This window comes from Carassius carassius, chromosome 27 (assembly GCF_963082965.1).
Source record: "Carassius carassius chromosome 27, fCarCar2.1, whole genome shotgun sequence".
Lineage (NCBI taxonomy): Eukaryota > Metazoa > Chordata > Actinopteri > Cypriniformes > Cyprinidae > Carassius > Carassius carassius.
This window is the reverse complement of record NC_081781.1, coordinates 7,114,617-7,137,431: the sequence shown is the minus strand read 5'-3', so window position 1 is coordinate 7,137,431 and position 22,815 is coordinate 7,114,617. Positions and strand designations below refer to the sequence as shown.

Below are 22,815 nucleotides of genomic sequence, written 5' to 3'. Positions count from 1 at the left end.
GTTCTGCATTTCTGTTTTGAGCTGTGCACGCTGAAGATGACCAGTAGAGTGAGCATTTGATAGCAAGTTTTTAATCAATGGGATTAAACTCATAATTTAAAGTAGAATATGCTTCATTATTTATACAACATAACATTAATATTAAGACTTATAGGCTATCTGCAAAAAGTGCCCGAATGCACATGAACATATCTGCGCGGCTATGAATGAACTCCTTTTGTGGACGCATTCATGAAACAATGTGCAGAAACACGGCAGCTAAACTCTAAAGATTCACAGTGTTTTATTATAATGGTCTTCTCATTATAATGGTATGGATGTGAAAGTCCAGTCATAGTTATTAATATTCTGCATTGTAGTTTGACCTGCTCGCGCTGTGCGCTGAAGAGATATCACTGTAGTACTACAATGAAGCTCTTGACTGAACCAAACACATTTTATATAAGGTAATATATCCACGATATATATACACCGGCTGAAATGTTTTGAAATCACTTGTACCCTACCTGTTCGAAAAAATCCAGTCTCTGCCTGTGTCAGTTTGAGTCTTGATAAAGTTTTAAATCCCTGCCGCCAAGATGCTCCTCTGTCAGTCACGGATTATGGAAAGTGAAACATAAATCTATAGGGGTGGTTGGATCTATTTACGACTTTCAAATATTAATTTAAAGCTTCTTATTTTCAGATTCTTATTCACGGCTTTATTATAATATGCTGCATATTAACTTATTGGGAGAAAACGTTCTATGTGAAATCAGACATTTGAGCGTCCCCATATAGTCAGAATGGCATAATCAATAACACCCGTGAATATTCGACTGTGAGACTGGTAGTCGAATCAGGCTCCTCGAATCGAAGCATCGAATCGTCGACTATTCGGGGTCACCCCTACTTCAGTATGTAGTAGATAAAATGGCGCCACTCAGAGACATAAAGAAACAAGCAGATTATTTATATAGCAGTCTCTTCGCGCTTCACAGACTCCTAACATATCTGCTTTCGATTTATCCATTGATCACATTGCACGTTATACTGTAAATTTTGTGGTCATGACAGCACTTTTTATAAATGCGATACACCTTCTGCATGGAGGGATGGTTTCCTCGAATATGATCAAACATGTTGGATGTATTGCCTGCTTTTGCGGCCACTTTGCATCCACATTTTTTGCTAATTGGATCCGTCCTCAAGGACAAGCACTTTTTTTTTTTTTACCCCCAAAGTATTCCCATACTGCAGATTTTAGATAAAATCTATTATAAGATATAAAGCATTTGCGCAAGTGAGATTTTGATCATGTTCAATCCGTGATAAACCATCATATACAGGGGTGGGGCCCCCTGGGCTTGAGGTTGTGTTTGGGCCCTATACCTACACTACAAATACCCTAAATTATAAATATTGTTATGTAGTAACACAAAATACACAAACATATGTTTTGAGGTTCATAAATGTTCCAAAATATTTTTTGAGTTCTGTGTACTTATTAGGGTTTACAGTGTACACAGGAACAGGATACTCTCAGTTGAGAGATCAAAACACTGAAATAACTGAGCAAAAAAAAAAAAAAAGATGCTGGCTTATTAGCAGGGCTGCACAATTAATAGATTTTCTAATCGCGTTTACAATTATGGATGCCAGAATTACGTAATCATTCAAAGCACCAATTAATCATTCACTTATGTTATTCTGCATGCGGTTTTTTCTTACTACGTTATGTTAAGGGTTTATTTTAATTTTAGATACCATTCATATTTGAACTTTTTTATCATTGAAAGAAGAAGTAACCAATCCAATGTATAGTTGAAATTTGAGGCTTAATGCTATTGAAAAGCAATAAAAGATTTTCTCTTTGAGTCTTTTCAGCTTATTTTGTGTCATATAAAAATATGGCATGCATTTGCATGAAACAATGGTATAAACATCATTCAGTGTAAATTGTGATAATCGTAATTAATAATTGCAATTATTATTTCAAGGGAATAATCGACTATTGCAGCCCTACTTATTAATATTTTAAAAGTTATTGTCATATCAGTGTCCTCTTATGTCAGGTTATTATTTAATCAATAAATTCAGTAGAATAAAAAGACATGATGGCTATTAACAATCAAATGAAACTCGCTATCAACAGAATTCATAGCTGGATTGTGCACGTTAAGTTTAAATCTAACATTTTAATGTTGAAATATTAAATGATTGCAAAAATGAAATAAGCTTAAATATGAAACTACAACCGCCAGTAGGTGGCAACAAGTGACTGTCTTAATGAGTGAGTTGAATCAACCGATTCGTTTAAAAAGTTGATTCATTTAATTTAATTTTGCAAACGTCTGTACTTATAGCCTGATTAAATCATTTGCTGGTCCGCGTAACGCTGAGGAACAAAACACTGTTGTTCAGAGATGCAGCGGATTTTGCTGTTTGTTCTGTTTTCTTTCTGATGGAGCAAAACGGAATTTTGTGTCTGAAAGTTACACTGTAAGTTGTCGTTTATTGTAGATTTGCGATTGCTCAGATATATATATATATATATATATATATATATATATATATATATATATATATATATATATATTAAAAAAAAAAACAGGACTCTTGTTTCTGTGAGAGACTAAGTCCTATATAAGAGGCATAGGTAGCTATGTTATAAAAACAGAAACTCATTAAATTGCTATTTTTTATTTTAAATAATTTTGATAAAATTTCTTCCCAACTATGTGTAATGGCAGTAAGATGCGAGAGAGTGCTCAAAACTCGATGATTGCATAATTTAGTGGAACATTAATATAGTAATATAGAATCATCCTGTAAAGAAATGAGGTGTGAACAGTTGAGAATTTATCATTATCTTTCTAAATGTGTGCTCTTTGGGGCTAAAGGCTTAATGAAGCTGTTTAAAGTAGCCATGTGATAACAAACCAATTGGTTGCAGACACGATTCAATACTTGTGTCCTTCTTTTATGTGAAATAATCATAAATACCAGTTTATGCTGTTTGATTGTGGCCTCGAAGGTCGTTGTTGTAAGCTGTAGTCTGGCCTGTTTAGATCTTGCATGGGCAGTGGAAATGAGACTAGTAATTTCTGAATTCTGACTGGCATATAACGAACAAACGTAACCGGGCAAAGGCGGGCCCCATGGGCTGCAGCCCACTTAAGCCCAATGGTAAGTCTGGCCATGATCATACCAGTATAACGTTACAACCCCAACAGTTATATTGCATATTATTTCATATGAGAAGAGAGGTGTGCTCTGATTGGCCAGCTATCCAGTGCATTGTGATTGGCTGAATGCCTCAAGCATGTGACGGAAATGTTACTCACCTCACCATACTGTTATGGAGTGTCCCAGTGGACAAAAACTATAAAACCGATTACAAACGAGGAATTTGTTGCATCCAGTGGGGACATAATTGCTGATTATAATGACTTATACTGTCTTTTCATGCATTGCATTGCATATTGCGCTGTGTAAACATTAAACCATGTATACATTTGTAATCGGAGAAATGACAAACAACAAGCACTATTCTAGTAGCCTACAATGCGTCTGTGCACAAAGAGAGTTTCTATAAAGTGGGGCAGTCACAAATTTGCAAAGACAGTCTGGCACTTCTGACTCATAGCCTGTAATTATGTTTTTTATATTTAAAGAATTTGCCAACTGATTATTCAAATGCTAGTTTTAAGCAGTGTAGAGTAGTGGTTGTTGTTTGTAATTTCTCCAATTACAAATGCAGACATTGTTTTATGTTTAAGCTGCGCGATACACAACGCAGCACGTAAAAGGACAGTATAAGTCACTATAATCAGTAATTATGTTCCCACAGGATACAACAAATGACTGGTTTGTAACGGGTTTTATTGGTTTTGTACCATTTTTATTGGTTTTGTATATTTAATTTATAAAGTGGACACTATGGAGTGTTATTTTCCCTGTTTATTACATTTCTGTATTTGAATACCACCAACCTTATTACAGCATGTTAGGTCAGGCCACAACCACTCCACCACCATCACACTCAACACCGGCGTACCACAGGGCTGTGTGCTGAGCCCATTCCTTTACTCCCTCTACACCCACGACTGCAAGCCTGTGCATGGATCCAACTCCATCATTAAGTTTGCAGACGACACCACGGTGATTGGCCTCATCAGTAACAATGATGAAACTGCCTACAGGGAAGAGGTACAGCACCTGGCCACATGGTGCGCTGACAATAACCTGCTCCTTAACACCACTAAGACAAAGGAGCTCATTGTGGACTTCAGGAAGAAAAAAGGAGGCACGCATGACCCCATCCACATTAACGGTATGGTTGTTGAAAGTGTCTCCAGCTTCAAGTTCCTGGGAACCACCATCTCGGAGGAACTGTCCTGGACTACACACACCTCCAGCCTGGTCAAGAAGGCTCACCAGCGCCTCTTCTTCCTCAGGACACTGGAGAAGAACCAGCTGTCTTCAGCCATACTGGTGAACTTCTACCGGTGTGCGATCGAGAGCATCCTGACCAGTTGCATCACAGTCTGGTATGGAAACTGCTCAGTGGCTGACCGCAAAGCACTGCAGAGGGTGGTGAAAACTGCCCAGTGCATCACAGGGACACCACTTCCTGCTATTGAGGACATCCAGAGGAAACGCTGTCTACGTCGAGCTCGCAGCATTCTTAAGGACTCCTCTCACCCTGACCATAGACTGTTTAACCTCCTGCCCTCTGGGAGGCGCTTCAGGAGCCTCCGGACAAGGACCACAAGATTCAGGAACAGCTTTTTCCCTACAGCTGTCTCCTTGCTGAACTCGGCCCTCTGACACCACCCCACACCACACACACAGACTCCTCCCCCTCTTCACCACTGCATCTGACTGATTTATTTATTTATTTACAACAAGCAAAAAACAGTAAACTTGTTATTACTTGCACTACTGTCTGTTCATCCAGAAACACTGAGTAATCCATTTGCACACTGAAATATTTTCTATGCACTGTACTGTCCATTGCACTAGTGTAAATTATGTTCATATGTTCATAGTTCTGCCTATAGTGTACATACACTTTTACATAATCCATCTGTATAGTATGTTCATAGTACACCTACCTGTATATCATGCTTATAGTATTTAAAATCTGTAAATTATGTCCATAATACTTATCTGTATAGTTATTGTACATATAGACCTTGTATATTTTGTACTTACTGCTTATTGCACTTCTGGTTAGATGCTAACTGCATTTCATTGCCTTGTACCTTACATGTGCAGTGACAATAAAGTTGAATCTAATCTAATCTAATCTATTATTATTTTTTATTTATCTGTGTTTGTAATTTGTGTATTTGTTCATATTTTTACTGGCTGATATGCTAAAGCATAGTACTTTCTTACGGGAAAAGGCAAGACATTTCCGATCAGCATCTGTATCTTGAAAATCCTGAGGTACAAGTTTCCATTGGCAAGTCAGGTACATGTCTAAATGGCATCAGACCATGTCTGTTCTGGAAAAAAATTAAATAAAAATAGGCAGGAACTAAAGTGTCAAGAAACTGGGAACATCTAAACTCTTTAATACCTATTTCAGTTGGAAGATATACAGCTCAACACTAGTCAGAAAGAATAATTTTAACATGAATTCCCCATTTTCACAGTTGAGAACTAGACTGTCACGTTTCTTGACACTCCTTCCCTTTCAAAGCATGTCATAGCTGTTCCTGCTTGTCCTGAAACCGGTCTTTTCCCATCAATGACGGGAGCTCTTTCACAGAAGCAAGACCTCCCATTAAACTGCCGTTTTACTACACCCTAATGTACACAAAGGAGTAAAGCTGCTGTAAGATGCTAAGCAGAAAGCTGTATCACTTGCTTCTTATGGGATTTGAAATAAAATACACCCTCTTCACATATTTCCTTGTTTGAAGATGACGTATAATGGAGTTGTGAAGGGGTGGGTCTGCTCTGTGTAAGGGATAATGTACACAACATAAAAGCTCTGCTTCAGAACACAGTGAGCTGTCTACTGCTGCTAACATAGACAGCATCATAATTATCACAGAAACTCAACTTACTGACTAGAAACAATCTACAAATGCAGCAACTACACAGACATCAGCACAAGAGTCTTGACATGTTAGAATGTTGCTAAGCTAATGCTATGATTTTTCAAAAGCATAACAGCACACATATAAAAAAAAATTAATAACACTACACTATTTTTAATTTTTTATTCCTTTATTTAGTGCTTCATACAATACAGATTGTGTCAAAGCAGCTTACAGAAAGTAGTATGTCACAAATAAAATAAAATTCTGCTGTTTTAATATAATATAAAATCTATATTTTATTATACAAATATGTTTTATTTTTATATAATACATTATTATTTGTATAATTTTTATAAAATTAAATATGTTTATGTATAATAAACATTTGTCAGCCATCAACGACTTGAATTTATTTTTCAGGAAGCTTGTTGCCTTCACTAATGCATGCAATACCTTAAAATATGGCTGAAACAAGGTGCCTTCACGTAATAGCGTTTTATACATTTACATTTTACTGTTTATATGTGTATACTTATTTCATTTCTCAATTTGACTAGGTTCATTGAACATTTTAACTTTTATAAAAATAAAAATAATTACATTATAATTACATAATTACAAATTATAATAATAAATGTAATTATAATTTGACATATGCAGTTAAATGCATAATGGTTTATTTATTTAGGTAGTTAGTTATTATTATTATTATTATTTATTTTTAATTTATTTTTTGCAAACTTTAATTTAGCCTGACTTCATTATACTGGAGCTAAATGCCTATATATAATTTTATGGACACTGAAAGTTATGCATACAGTTTAGCAGTGCACAATGCCATGACTGACCAATCGGAATCATGTATTCCAGCAAGCCGTGTAATAAGGATAGGCATGCAGCTTTTAGTTGCAGGTCGTGGGTTACGACTGTGCATCAAAGTCACCACTTCAAGAGAGTGTAGCGAAGTGCAGGGGGCATCAAAGTAGCTCACTGCTCATTTCCAGGAGCAAACCATTACACTCATCTGTTTCTCAGAAAGACAGTCACAATTGCATTCCTTATCACAGCCAGCTGTGCTAAGAAAGGCTCATGTCATTCTGTGGCTCTTCTTTTTGCTAAATTAGTAGTGGTAAAAGGAAAACCATAAAAAACATTTAACTACAATTATAAAAACTAGCGCTCTTTCCTCCCATATTAAGTGTAAACAACCACACATGAGTTGTAGTAGGGTGGTTTCCTATTTTCAAAGTGTTCTACAATGCTTACAATTGAAGTCTGTTGTTAAAAAAGTGGCCAGCGCAACAAAAAAAGGGGGCGGTGCACTTCCTGTCTGTTGCATATGAAACGGCTCCCTCCAGCAGCACTGTAGCAGCAAAGAACCCCAGCTGTTTGAACCAGGCATGCCTTGACGTCAGCTGGTCGCCAGGCAACCGTCAACCACAGGGGTGTTACATTTTCCATTGCTCGTAGCCTTCAGATCCTCCAGTGTATCATGCTACAGCACTTGTATGCTCACAGTTGGGGTGATAGAATCAACCTCACACAAAAACTGTTTGTGCTGGGTTGGCTCGCACGCCGCTGCAGCAGTGTAAGAGTTCAGAGCAAAGCCACGCTAAGACTGAACAAATACACAGTTCTTGTTTTGTCAGTCTATATCTGGATGCTGACTATTTAGTCTTTATTTGAAAAGCACATACTTTTAGTACATTTAGACTTGTTGGACTCTAATAAAACTTTCTGTGTCTTCTGCCTCAACCAGTGGTGCAAGTTTGGGGCTGGACTAGACCTACCTGTTAGCTAAACTAATGGGAGATGGGGCAGGGTGAAAGTATTTGCTAAACCTATTTTAAACTAACTTGTATTATTATTGCAGTTCTATTTGGTGCCACTAGTAGATTTAAAGTACTGTAGATTACAACTATAATATGAAACAATCCTGTTTACTTTTTAATGCAAATTCCCACACCTATATTGAATGATTTATTTAGGTTTATTTAACTAGGTTGTTTGTTTGGCACAGATTTGAAGAAATTTAGCATTACATTACTTACACACAAATGGATCCTTTGCAGTGAATGGCTGCCATCAGAATGAGAGCTGATAAAAACATCACAATAATCCACAAGTAATCCACACAACTCTAGTCCATCAAATCATGTCTTTTAAAGTGAATAGCTGCGTGTTTGTAAGAAACAAATCTATCACGACATTTAAACTTTAAACCTTTTTTAAACTGTTGGTTTTGGCCCAAATAATTGTCCATTTTCCATAATAACACTTCCTCCAGAGAAAAAAAGTCCTTCCCCTGTTGTTCTCTGTTATCGAAATCCACCAATATACAGTATTTGTTTAGAAATGTTTTGGATTGTTTTCACTTGTAAATGGTTTTTGATCTGTGCATATTTCTCTCCTGATTCAGATGACTTTTTCATTGGAGAAAGCAACGTTATGGATAGAGAACTCTTTCTTTGGAAGCATCTGTTTGAATAGATTTTTTATTTTATTTCACAAGACATTAACGGATGTACTGGAGTTGTGTGGATTACTTGTGGATTATTGTGATGTTTGGAGCTGTTTAGACTCTCATTCTGATGGCACCCATTTACTGCCTATGCACATTTTTACTGGCTCCCTTTTAAGCTTATAACACTCACTTTTTACTATCTAATAAATTGATGATCTCTAAAGTGTTGACTTATTTGGTATGATTAAATAATTTTGTGCTGTCCATGATATTGCTTTAAGACTGACAAAAAACAGCCTGTTAGTGAGTTCATTCAGTTTGCAAAACTTTTTTTGACATGAACATGTGTGCTGCACACACTATATCTAGAAAGCTGTCCGCCCACATGCTGTAGCCTGCAGCCTACAGCGCCTAGACATGTTTCATCATACCTTATTCCAATTTTCACATAAACTTTAAAACCTGTTGGGCTTATATTACAGTTAAAACAACCATTAATACAGCAGAACTTATTAAACTGCTAATCATTTTAATGTAGCGTAATTGCATTTCAGTGTTGACCTAATACAGTCAAAATCAGTGTTGACCTAATACAGTCAAAATCAAAAGTCCTACATAAGCAGAACAAATATAGCATTATTTCATTTTTAAGCTTTAGAAACCGGAGACGTGTAGTGCAAATACATAAAATAATCTCTAAAAATAATACTTATTTTTACAATAAAGCTGTGGATTTCAACCAGTTTTGATATAAGACCCAGATTTTACACCACTACATAGTGGTACGGTTGCTCAGACACTCAAACAATAAATTAATGTATCATTAATTATTATGTACACTATTATTATTCTGTTTAATATTTTAATTATACATATTATAATGCATGGATGTATTTTCTTTTGCCTTTTAGAAGTTGATTAATTCCATTTTATTTTGCTTTACTAATTATACATAATTATACAGTTAGTTTCAATTTATTATTTAAAATATATATATATATTTATTATATTATTTATAAATAACCTTTATTTTTATTTTTAATATATTTTATATATATTATATTGTTTGTGGGGGGGGGGTATATTGTTGTATTTTTCCTCTTCAGAATTTTTTTTTACCTATTTATTTTTGCAATTATACATTGTTATTTGGTTAGTTGTATTTTATTTATTTATTTATTATTTATTTATTTATTTTCTTTTACATATTATATTGCATGGTTTGATGTTTTATTTTCTTTTTTCATTTTAGAAGTTATTTAATCCAATTTTTCTGTCCTAACTGTACCTAACTACATTATTATGGTAAATTATTTGCATTTAACATTGTGTTTTTTTTCACCTTCTGTTCCTATTAGAACAGACCTGCGACACACCAGATGAGAACAGCTGCATGTAACACAACTTTTTTAAATCATGCAATACAATGCAGCTCGGAACTGTGGTAGGTTAACAAAAAGTGGCAAAGACTTGCAATATAAATGCTCACAGCTTTGCTCACAGCAGGTTTGGTTAGGCTACACTTGCTGTTGGGTTTGCTAGAGCAAGTAACCACAAGCCTCTGTGCAGAGACAGACAAACACACACACAAGGGTTCTTCCCTCGTCTGATTGACACAGGAAAAGGAGACACCAGATCAGGGGAGTTACTGAGCATGCAGAAAAGTGAACCACACCTCTGACTTACACTGGGACAGTGTTATCTTGTGTAGCTGATCTTCCTTATTAATAGAACTTGCCGAATAAACAACAACAGTGCATTGCAAGTGTGGGTCAAAGCAGCCTGAAGAGCATTTTTAAAGATACACAACAATAATTATTTTTTAATACTGGGCAAAGCAGAGCAAATGGTGCATTTTTACAAACTTTACAATCTTACAACCAGTCCAGGTGCATTCCCCAGACACATCCTGGTGACACACCTTTAAACCTGGTCGTAAGGAGAAAGTGCATGGAAAGTTTCATCTTGAGAAACTCCTCTGTGGTATAGTTTCACTTTCTGTGCTATTCGAAAACATTTGGAGATCCAAAAAATGACTTGAGTTTGCAGTCTCTGTTAAGAGAAATGTACAATAGCTGTCAAAGGAACCGTGCTTGAGGGATCCCCTCTGCTGAGCACATGGGACATAATTAGCAGTATTAAACCACAACACACCGCAATTAGCGCTTAAAAGGCAAGCCCACTGGAAACTTTTCTGGGTCACTTGTTTGACCGAAAGCACTGATAACAAGTTTGTGGTTTTTTTTATCACCATTCAATTTTCCGAAGAGCCGGTGCAGCCCACAAAACAGAAACCATGCTGCAAGTGTTTGTAGAGTAAAATGAGCACAGATATGTTTATTGCACATGGATTTCACCCCTGACCGTGTTACTGTGAGTGGCGAGAGGCTAAGCAGAACCATGAAATGCGCAATAAACCTGTTTTGGAAGAAAGAATGAGATCATCGAAAGCATCTGTTTTTAGTCATTATTAGTGATATCCCTTTGAAAAACTTCCTTGTGATAGTCTTGTGATCCCTCTGAGCCTGGAAACAACAGAGGGAAGAAAATAAAAACTCAAATGACCACAGTATATTTCAACAGTATATGAACACAATGTGAGCCAAAGGGCTTTCCTACAATAAAGGTTCTTTATTGGTATCAATGGTTCTTTGAAGAACCTTGAACTTCCATGGAACCTTTCAAATGTAGAAAAGGTTCTTTATAGTCGAAAAAGGTTCTTTAGATTTGTAAAATGTTTTCCAAAATGGTTCTTTTAGGAACTGTTAACTGAAAGGCTCTTTTCAGTACCAAAAATGGTTCTTCCATGGCATCAGTGCAAAAACACCCTTTTGGAACTTTTATTTTTAAGCATGAAGGCTATTTTAAGAAAAGAAAGCAAAGTCTGCAGAGACCGATATTTCTTGTGTTTTTATATATATGTTACTTCCATTGCATAGGAAATTACCTATTCATTGCAATTAGAGTAAAATTACTGAACTGAAATAAAGGAGACTGATAAAAATTCTGATTTTAGAAGAATACTTCAAACGGCACTGAACTATACAGTATGTGTGTGTGTGTGTGTGTGTGTACATATATATATTTATATATAAATTTAATTGACACACACACACACACACACACACACACACATATATATATATACATAAAGGCAGAAGAATATATAATATATTTATATATAGGATATATTTGTGTGTGAACATAAGCTAGGGATGTTCAACTTTTTATATTTGCCTTTATTTCACAGGACAAATTAAAAGCAACAGGAAAGTACAGAGAGAGAGTAAACAGTACTAGAATATGACCTTAGACCGACTTGAACCTGGACCACTCTGTCACGGCATAGTCGACTAATCTTTGTAAGAATACCCACAGGTATTATTATCCTTTTTAATTCTGGTTTCAAACTGTCACGCATCAGACACATCTCACATACGAACAGCTAAACAAAGCAAAACAGAATAGAATCATGCAAGATTCTCAAGACTTGTTTTAAAAAAAATTTAATGTAAAACTGCCCTTGTTGGCAGGCACTTCGACATATAGCACATATATCTCTGCAACATGAGTCCCAAGTCTGTTCCCACCATGCCGCTAAATGTCAAATCAAACTAAACTAAAAAACTACAAAAAATACTTTTAGCAGCAACACTGACAACATGCTAATTGACTTCTCCGTTTTAAGACTAGTCAATTAGTAGACTACTGAAATTCACTTATCATGTACCTAATTAAAGATCATTAAATAGAAAACACTTTTCAGATCAGTAAAGTGAGGATTAGAAAGCTCACTTTAATTGACTGTTCCCTGAATCCCAACCACATGCAGCTCTGATAGTGTGTCTGCCCTCCAAAACCAAAGCCATTGCACATGAACACCAAAGATTCCATCGATGAAGTTCAAGGCTATCAAGTAATCTCGCTCTTGTGATCACTGTGAATAGTTAAACAATCTTTTATGAGTGCTATCATTCCTCCAGATGGTACAATAGGATGTTTGCTCTTCTCCACTGTGTTTATAAGGAACAGACGTCACATTTAGGGACCTGCGGCCTAGAGCCTGTGTGGCAAGCAGAGGCACATTATTCCACAACTTAGTGTGAGGCTGGAGGACTGCGTGACTTCCATGTCTAAACAATGAGCTTCTCTTTAACAGCACACTAGCCACAGGGTCTCTTGATGCATCTGTAAGTGCGACATGCCTAAATAGGCAGGCCCATACATTCTCATAAGGGCAAACATGTCACAGAGACAAACGTAACCCCCTAGAAAGTTTGTCACGTGTCACTTGTGCAGGATATGATGGGGTATAAGATGAATTCTTTATAGCTGCTAATGCTATTGAGCAGGTCTCCGTGTTTCATTTATTTCACTAATAATGAAAATTTTTGTTTGAAAAGCTATTAAAAACACAACATACAAGTTAAGAGTTTATTAGAGTTTATTATAGTAAAATTCAAAGTATGGACCTATGAATCAGTTGCTGTCACTAACTTTATACACTGCTGTTTGTTCCTCACTCTGCTTTTGTACTTTGTTTAAAGGGCGGCCAAATAAAGTCAGAGAAAAAAAGTCCATCTGACAACAAGACACAGAAGTACCTTTGTATGTGAGAATGTCAACAGTTACTCAGGGTGAATAGAGACGAGCCCCGAGCAGGAAAGCGCAAGGACAGTGTGAAAGCAATGGAGGAAGTCGAGACTACACAACTTGTGGGACTGGCCGGTACGTGTACAAGCTATCACTTCTAAGCATCTCTGCTATGCACAGAAACTGTAGACATCTAAAAAGCATTTGTGTTTGATAGCAGCATCATTGCATTTTGTAAGCATTCCTGTAGCTTAACAATATAGCATTGCACTACCAACACCAAGGTCATGGGTTCGACTCCCAGGAAATGGATGAACTGATAAAACGTATACCTTGTCTGCAATGCAAGTCACATTTGATTACTGTGTCCATTAAATTCATAAATATAAGCAACATTTGCTCCACCAAACTGGAAACCCATCGAACCACTGTGTCTTACAGAATCAGAGTGACTTGATCAACAGAAAGAGGTTGTCGGAGCTTTGGCAGACATGTGATCATATGGAATCTGGTTCTAGTCCCAGTCCTGTCTGGATTCCTGTACACTCCAGGAAAAAATTGTGCCATTAAGGGGACAATACCTTGTCACTGGGAAAGTACCCTTAAAAAAAGACAACTTTTACCTTACTTCCCCCTTAAAGGAGCATAGTAGAACTTTTAGGGAAACAAAGTACAACTCTAAGGTGCTAAGATGCACTTTTTAGATTAAAAAAAAAAGACACAAAATAAGATACAAAGTTCTCCCTTAAGGTTAGTGTCCCAATGACAAGCTGTTGTACCTTTAAAGATCCAATATTTGCACATTCTTGTCTGACACTGTATTTTCCACAAATTATCCACTATCCTGTCAACGAAAGCCAACAAATTAAGTATAAAAGAGAACAGCGTATAACAGGTGGTCTTACCGCTTTCTGTTGTGTTTGCAGGAACGCTGGGGACCGCTCTGTGTCGCTGGAAATGTCATCTTCTGATTCCTCCCAGGAAGAGGAGAATCCCGTTGAAGAGGCAGAAGAAGAGGAGAGCTTCCTCAGGGCTCTGTAAGGTTGAGGACTAACCTGGGGCTCCTTGCCCTCCACACTGAAATCCATGCCGTGGTCCGTAATAATGACAGAGGGGATGGAGCCTACCTCTAGACTGACCCCGTCGGGCTCTGCCTGGGTTTCTTTTGGCTCAGCTCCTTCCTTTGTTAAACATGTCTCAGTCCAAGATGCTGAGCACTTGTTGGACTCTGTTGAAGTCCTGGAGTGATTGTCGTTAGAGCTGTCAGCTTCGCTCTTAGTTTCTGCTGATCTGCTCTCAAGTGGGCCGCCCTCTTCCGTATTTGGGTCAGCCCCGTTCTTCTTGTCACCGCTGATCTGCAACCCCTCCTCCATGCCAGAGAAGCGCTTTCCATTTTGCAGTTCTTTGGGGATCCCCGTTGAGTGATCCTTGTTCAGCCTCACAAGGGTTTCCTCTGGGTTTAAGGAGAGATTGGCAAGTTGGACAGGGACAAAATTCAGGGGCGTTTTTCTGGAAATCCGTGGGCTTCGTTTAGCCTCTCGGCTGTGAGTCTGAGCCGATATTTGGGCTTCAAAAAGGTCCACCTTCTTGTTCACCTCCACGTTCTGCAGTTCCTTGTGGCGCTCGAGTTGCTGAGCGGCACGGCGTTCTTCATTCTCCTGTTCTTCCTCCAGGCCAGACCCGCTCAGTCTTCGCACACGACTTCCCACATGCACGCCCAGCGATTCCGGCCGTCGACATGGTGAACGTGACCTTTGGCTGCTGGAACTGGTACCTGTTGGGAAGACGAAAGATTTTCCTGCTGACCCAGGGCTCAGGCTACCAGGGCTATAGGGACCTCCGCTGCCCCCCAGCACGGGGCTAAATGTAGAACGACTGGGCACTGCGAGCACAGGCCTTCCTGTCCGAGGGCTGCTCTTATTGGTCAGGTTGTTGGGGTTCATCATTATCAGGCTGTTCAGAGCATAAGCTGCCATAGTGGCAGGCTGACTCTGTCCGTTTTTGCTCCCATTTAGGTCTACTCATCCAAAGTCCACTGGGCTTTGGAGCCAACCATTGTTAGGAGGAACCAAGGAAAGTTGACACGTAGAATAAAATACAGACTCCTTTCTTATTCACATATTATATCCACTACTTGTCCATGCTTTAGCGGAGGGCTGAAACAAAGCACAGAGAGATGGTTTAGTGGTTTATGGTTTAGATCAGTTTGCGTACTGTTGTGCAAAACACTGAATGTGATGCCTATGATAACAAGCAAGATTGAATAAATAAAAGTGTGAGGACATTTTAGAAATGCAAAAGTGCTGATTATTCACTGTTTTCATATTCATTTGCATTAAACACTTCTGCTGAAATTCAAACAATAAATGTGTCTCATGTAAATGCCTTCTGCTGATCACCAAAGATTTTTATAATTGTGTTGGTTTTGATTGCTATCAAGATGTGTCCGTTGGGCTTCTGCAGTGAGACACTGCCAATTGTTTTACCAAGTTTTGCCTATCCTTCTGACTAATACTCACTCATTTATTTGTCTGAGTAATCTTTACTAAATCACACTGCTTATTCACTCAGGGGAGTCTACATATTATGAACCCACAGTTTTAAGTGCGTCAGACAAAATAAATTTTTTCATTTGCAGAAATATAGACAGAGCGGATCAAATATAACCTTTCAACATAACATTACCTTTTATGTCTTCGCCTGGAAAAGAGTATGACTGAGGGTGTAATACAATACAACTTCATGCAAAAAAAAACAAAAACAAAAAATATTCCAAATACCATAACCCTTATATCACATTTGCCAGTCTGTAAACGAAAAGATAATGGTGCACATTAATTCTGTAATACCAAAAATATTTTTACTGTGCTAACAGTGAGGCCTGAACCCTGCTGATGTAAAGCATTTTAAGGAAAAACAGTCAGTGAGGTGTCCATTAGCTGCTTCCATTTATAGCAGAAGCCACGACATGGGAAAAAGTTTAGTACTGGTGCATTGAAATTTGATTAACTCAAAGACTGAGGCAAATTATTTCATAATGAACCAGAACAATCTCCTGTAAGTTTTCCAAGTGGGACTAATTATTTTTTGCAGTTGAGGCAAATGAACCAAGTGTCAACACCCAAAGAAAGCAGCAAAATATATGTGTATAGAAACTGTTTAGTTGCAAATATATAATTTTCCTAAACGCTCTGTCAAGACGCTCACCTTCCAGCAACCATATGCGAATTAAAACATCCACCTCTTCAGGATGATTTTGGTTGTTCGATTAAATAGCGATGTCTTTCATAGAGTCAAGATAAATGTCACATGCTTTGACTACGAAGTCATGTGGGATAGACACATCGTGCCCTGCATTTTAACTTGAGGGGGAGAGTCCAAGGCTGGAATGCACCTCCTCGCTTTTAAGCCAACTACCTCCCTGATTTTAATGATCCATTATTGCTCTGACAACTCAAATGCATCTTGAGACATCCCACGTCACTGGTGTACCACACTGTTTGTGTTTCACAACAAGTGTAATGTCTAAAAGCCGTTCATCATCACAAAATGATCATAACACAGCAGAGGGCTAATATGAACTAAATGACTCAAAAAAATGTCTCGTGAGGCTCTAAGCGTCTCAATGAAAGCCCTTCACTGAACTGCCCACTCTTTGGCATTTATTAAATTTGAATGAGCTGGAAAACACGTGGCGACTTTCTTATGAACTCTATAGAAGCATTTGCCACATTCTTATTCCAAGAAAAATTATATTCCATTGGGAGTAGGCCTATCACTTGTTAACTAATATACAAGTACATAAATACTTATACATAAATAATGTAAGTACATAATAAGAACATAAATGGATAGCTACTGAAGCTCTAAATAAAACCTTATTACAGTTCTTGCAGAGGTGGAAAACATGCATTTACATTCACACTTTACATTTAGTGTATACTGGGCAGTTTTTCTATATTCCCATAGTATTGTAATCAGTTTTCTGAACAGCGGTACCCAAAACATACACTTTCTATTGTATTCTCATCACTACTTAAGATGTCTCTACAACCCCTTAATAACAAACCCCGAATAGAAAACACTTACATTATTACAGATCTCTGCAATACTCTCAATACACTTCGTTAAGACAAGTTGGTTCATTCTGACTTGTTTTAGGTCTCCTCCTTCATGTAGATGTTTCTAAACTTTTACAGAATGTCACACCAGAGTCGGATGCTTACTTACAAGTCTCTCTCCTTGTTGCAGACGCTGTTGTTTAAACTGTCGCTGAAGCACGGACTCGTGGATTCGGAACACGTAGCAGAATAATAACTTTAACTGCTCAGCTGCTGTTACATTCCAAGAGTTCTTTCGCCCATTTAAACCAATGTAACTGTGTTACTGTGTACCACATGAGCTGTTCGACACCTCGCGTCAGAGCCGTATGTTTGTTTAATGTACAAAAGGCAGGAAGGAAGTTAAAATGACAGTGAGTCTGAATTCAACGGAACAGGCAGAGCCTCCCTGAGCTCTTTCGCATATTGAGCACAAGGGGAAGAACAACGCGTAATGCCTCAGAACAGTAGAGCTCTATTTGATTTTTTACCTTTTATACTAGAATGCGTAAATTTGTGGATGTTTGTTTGGTTTCTTGTTTTGTTTACACGTATTTTACAAATCGACAAAACAAAGGTTTGCACCCACTTGACTGAATCTGTATGTATGTTTTTATCTTGAGGGTTATATATAGTATAGTATAGTATATACACACGCACGCACACACACATAAAAATACACAAATACATAATGTATATAATGTAACTGTCAACATGCTAATTAAATATCTATATATATATATATATATATATATATATATATATATATATATATATTCAGGTGAAACACATAATGCAAATATTAATTTAAAATAAAAGTATTGTACATATATAAATATTGTATTATAATGTATTAATGTATTCATATTTTTGTATATTCATTTATTTTTATTTCTAAAATAAAATTGTCTGTGTATTTTTTTTATTTTTATTAATATAACATATTTTAAAATTGGGTACAAGTGTTATATAAGTAACTTATATACCCACTTTAAAATATTTAATATTAATATAAAAAATATATAAATATATTAGTATCATCATGTTTTAACAAAAGATGCAACAAAAGATTTCTTGCCCTCTTTCTACTTACATTTTCAATATTTGATTCTTAATTGAATATGTTTAGTCGTTCTTAATCCATAATATATTTGCATTCTCGCTATTAAGCATTAGTTATATGTGCTGATATTATTAATGAAAGTTGTTTTTTTAGTGTTACCAAAAAAATTCTTTTAACAACCAATATTTGTAGTTTAAATGACTCACCAACTAAGCAGAAGAAGGGTCTTAGTAGCTCAATGGGAATCTCTTCTCTGATGTATGCTCATTAAAAAACAACAACTTAAAAACAGGCCTAGACTCTGTCAGAGGTCAGAAATTATGATATAAAGCCAGTTCTTTAACTGGGACTGACCTGCTAATATATTGTTCACCTACCACAACAATTCCTAGTACTGCTCCCAATGTACAGTATGATTACATCGCTCTGATTTTCTCTCTGATTCACTGATGACCAGCCCCACCGAGCACATGAAAGTGTGTCATATTCACCAGTAAAGTGGATGGAAAATATAATGCTTCAGTGGCCACTCTGATTTGAATGAGACAGGTTTGCAGATAGGTGGTATGAAAATTAATTTTCCATCCTCTATGACTGAGATGGGCTGCATGACGATGTTCAATAACAAGATTCCTTTCTTCACAGTAGAGCTGTCTCTGAGATCTTTCGAAGTTTCAGGATATGGGCAACATGAGAACATAATTCATTTCCACCAACATTTCCCTATCGACTGCAGCGGCTATGAAGTCATGTCCATGCAATCGTAGAGCTCATATATATATATATATGAATTTCAAATTAGTTAGGAAGAAATCTGCTGTTAAGTGTTAAGACTCAGACTGATCGTCTTGCATTAAAACATGATTGTTAAGATTACTTGAGGATATTTGATGTATCAAGTTACACAGTAGCTTACTGTATGTCAACATATTGTACAGTATGTTTGATAAGTTTATGTTTCATAAAGCTTAAAGTCCTTTTTTAACCTTTTTTTTAACATGCAGGCCAGACAACCACAATATAGGCAACATGGAAGAGTAGACTAAACTATGGGAAAAACAAAGCCTTATTTATAATTTTAACATGTTAATGATTATAGATTCAATGGCCTTCATCAATTAAATAAATAAACAAATGAAAATTAATCTAATATTTTGATCTCCCTACTCATCACAGAATCAAAATGTATTACATGTGCTTCACCTAGTGGTAAACTACAGTAAATGCAACTACATTATATTATGTTATGTTATGTTATGTTATGTTATGTTATGTTATGTTATGTTGTTATATTATAGCTAGTTATTATATGTGTGAGACTCAAATTTTTTCTCCTGTGAGGCAGTATAAATATATATTATATATTTATATTATATTATATTATATATTATTATATATTATATTATATATTTATATATATTATATTATATTGATTCGTATATGTTTTGTTACATTCAGATACACGCTTTTTAGTTTCTGTGAATTATTTTGGGGCAATAACAATCACCTCTGTGTGCTTTTAGGCCAACTGAATATTTCCATCATGTGGCTGGGTATTTTAAACCACTAGATGGCAATAAAGAATCATATTGGGCATACTGTTGTTTTGAAATTTAATGCATTTCATGCGTTGAATTGCAGCATTATAATGTGTTCAAAACTGCAGTAAGTATCGGTTTAATACTCGTAATGTAACTGCTTATGAATAACCAATAAAAAAAAACAATCAAAACAGTTATTGCATCAGTAAGACAAAATTAATTAATTATTTTTGTTCCTGAAACATTGCTATTGATTTGCATCAGGCGCTAGTTTACTACCGCATAATATAACTGTTAAAACGTCCACACGTTTTGAGCGTGTTATATAAAATGTTTGTCCTTCGTCAACATATATAGGGTCAACTTTCGTTGAGTGACGAAGAAAATAACCAATAAAATCTCTGATCAAGTTTCTAAGCACCGCCTTTTTGTAGGGACGCTACTACTGAGTAACCAATAGCAGCCGACCAGAGGAGGGGCTAAACAGCTCTGACAAGCAAACTTGAGAAGGGTAAACAGCTCTCAGCTCATGGACGCAGATACAGCGCGAAAACAGAGCTGGACAGTGAACACAGCCACGTATTTGCAAATTCTGGGGGTAAGTACCAATGAAGCTTATTTCTTAGGGTGAAGAAACGTATATCATTGTATTTAAGTAATTGATTGATAATAGGGAATGAAAAGAGCGGATTGTTTTTGAGTAACGTGTACTTTAGATCGCTGGCTAATAGACGAGCAAAACACACGTGTCGTCTGTTGCTTGTTTTGATCTGGATGCTTCTGTAATATTTCTTTGCATAGATTGGTGAGGTTACACGTGCGCTGTGCATGTGTTTTGATTATGTCTACGTGGTCATTGGAACATTATGTTGTAACTTAGCATTTAAATATTCCTTTAACCAAGCACTTCTGCATATAGTAATATTGTTTAGCTTTGATTTGATAAATATTGCAAAACTCTGTCAAAGCACAAGGCCTGTTTACACGACATATTTTCCCTTCCTCTTTAATGCTTTAGGATTGCAGGTGATATTTTGTGCCAGAAATCTTGCAAAACAGTAAGTTAAGCGTTGGCGCAAACAAGTTGAGATACTGTATGACATGCATGTTTTTTTTTTTTTTTATCAGTTTTGTCTTGTTTTTAATATAAACGTTTGATTGAGAAGCAAGATAATGCATCTTGAATTAAGTAGTTTTTTTTAACTCTATTTCTAAACTAGTTGAAGAATAAGTAGACTTCTAAAAAGATTAAAACTACAAAGACAAACAAACAAAATACTATTTGCCAATGAAGTAAATGATAAGTTAAATAATGATATGTTTCCTGAAAATTATAATAATAAAAAGTCATTCACAAAATGTATGCTTCTCAACTACATAGAATGTTTAGATCATGTTAAAAGAAAATAAAACTACAATACTAACTTAATAAAATACTATTATTATTATTTTTAAAAAAAATTGCAGGCCATTCTTTGCAGTTAAACAAAGCAAGCTCAGAGATGTGTTAATGTGTTAGCTAAATGAAATAAAGGCAGCTGTTGTGGAGATCACCTCTTTACAAAACCCATAAGCCTTAAGCCAAATCTTTGTTTCTAATCTTTTTTTGCAGAGCTGCTTGGATACTAAATGTCAGCACCGACCTAGACTTTAACTTAAATGACGCGACTGAAGGCCACAATTAATGTGGCTTGTTTTGATTTTGCATTATTGCTTCACAGCTAATGCATCAGGCAGATGACAATTAAGTCATAAAATAATTGCTTATTTGAATAAATTGCTTATTTATGTAAATAGGGGCCTTGCTTACGTCTGTTTAATTTAAAATATGAATGCAGATTTATAATATGCTTAATTAGTGGATTTTAGCATAAATTCATAATCATTATATTTGATTTTGTTTATAGAAATGATGCATTCATACATTTATGTATGATTATCAGTCATGATTTTGTCAACATTCCCGCGAGCATATTATTAACTAGGAACAATGTGCCACAGTGTTTAGTTCAGTTGCTCACAACCTGACCACAGCCATACAAACAGAAAGAAAATGGGTGTTTCCCCTAACTAACTGTCTGATTGGCTGTGTTTTGCATGTGTTGTTTAGGTTCACTCATACTAGCGTGGCCTCTTGGTGATTTCCTGCCACAAGGCCTGCATCTCGAAGCATATTTCAGTATTTATCACTCATATTCCGCTTCTATATGACATAACGGCTGCGGTTGCCTTGCAATAGAAGAGGGAGTCCTAAAATGGCTGACATTTGTTGCTTGTGTCATGGTTCTCTATCTGACACCTCAGTGTGTGATGTATTTAGAGGCCTGTCCTGTTTTGGGGAGGAGCAGCTATTGTTTTGGCTGTGAAGGAAACAAGAGGGTGTTGACAGTTGAAAGATATGAGATGGGCAAAGATTGTCTGACGCTTTTTGAGGCACATTGAGGCATCGTGGGTGTAATCAATTTTTTGCAAAAGTTTTGTTTAATGTGTGCTTTTTTATTAAACACACTCACAAACATTAATTTAATCAAACATTGTTGTGTAAACCAGCGGTTATAGAAGTCATGTTGTTTAGTCATATTTTGGCATATTGCAACAATGGATTGAGATTTGGATATGTCTAAATCATGCCTCTAAAGGGTTATGATCCTGGAATATTCCTACACCTCACTGACCTCCAACCCCCCCATAGAGTTCCTGAAAATACACACATAGAGGACCTGCAGCTCTGGCTAACTGACCTCTGTGAGCCTTTCCAAAAAGTTAAAAGGCTGAAACTTGAGTATGTTCAGTCCTCTCGTGCTTTATAAAATTCATTTGGCTAAGCTAAAAATAATTTACTGAATGCGAAGAACATAAATAAAAACAAAAGCCAACTTTTGCATTTCTGCGGGATCATTAAATCAAGATTTACAGGCTATACAAGACACACAAGTTTCTTATTTATGTTAGTATGTTCAAAAGTTGTCAGCATGATTTTTTTTCCAAGAATTTGAGACTTCTATTCAGCAAGGAT

The 22,815-nt window shown here is 36.4% G+C and overlaps 2 protein-coding genes across 6 annotated transcripts in view; one reads left to right on the top strand and one right to left on the bottom strand.

Moving 5' to 3' along the window:
- The window catches only part of itpkb (inositol-trisphosphate 3-kinase B), a 37,865-nt gene extending 20,233 nt beyond the window's left edge, over positions 1 to 17,632 (bottom strand). The window contains exons 1-2 of one of the 3 annotated variants that reach the window (XM_059512380.1): positions 17,185 to 17,632; positions 14,001 to 15,251 (exon numbers count right to left, since the gene is read on the bottom strand). In XM_059512380.1, coding sequence (XP_059368363.1) covers positions 14,001 to 15,071 — 1,071 coding nt within the window. In that variant the 5' untranslated portion in view covers positions 15,072 to 15,251; positions 17,185 to 17,632. Of the gene's footprint in view, positions 1 to 14,000; positions 15,252 to 16,302; positions 16,413 to 17,184 lie in introns of those variants that run through there. The other 2 variants (XM_059512381.1, XM_059512382.1) reach the window with 2 other exon arrangements.
- A 2,644-nt stretch (positions 17,633 to 20,276) lies between these two features.
- coq8aa (coenzyme Q8A, genome duplicate a) overlaps positions 20,277 to 22,815 on the top strand; it is a 33,438-nt gene continuing 30,899 nt past the window's right edge. The window contains exons 1-2 of one of the 3 annotated variants that reach the window (XM_059512375.1): positions 20,296 to 20,397; positions 20,818 to 20,857. The gene's annotated coding sequence lies outside the window, so the exon portion shown is untranslated. Of the gene's footprint in view, positions 20,398 to 20,817; positions 20,858 to 22,815 lie in introns of all 3 variants that reach the window. The other 2 variants (XM_059512376.1, XM_059512377.1) reach the window with 2 other exon arrangements.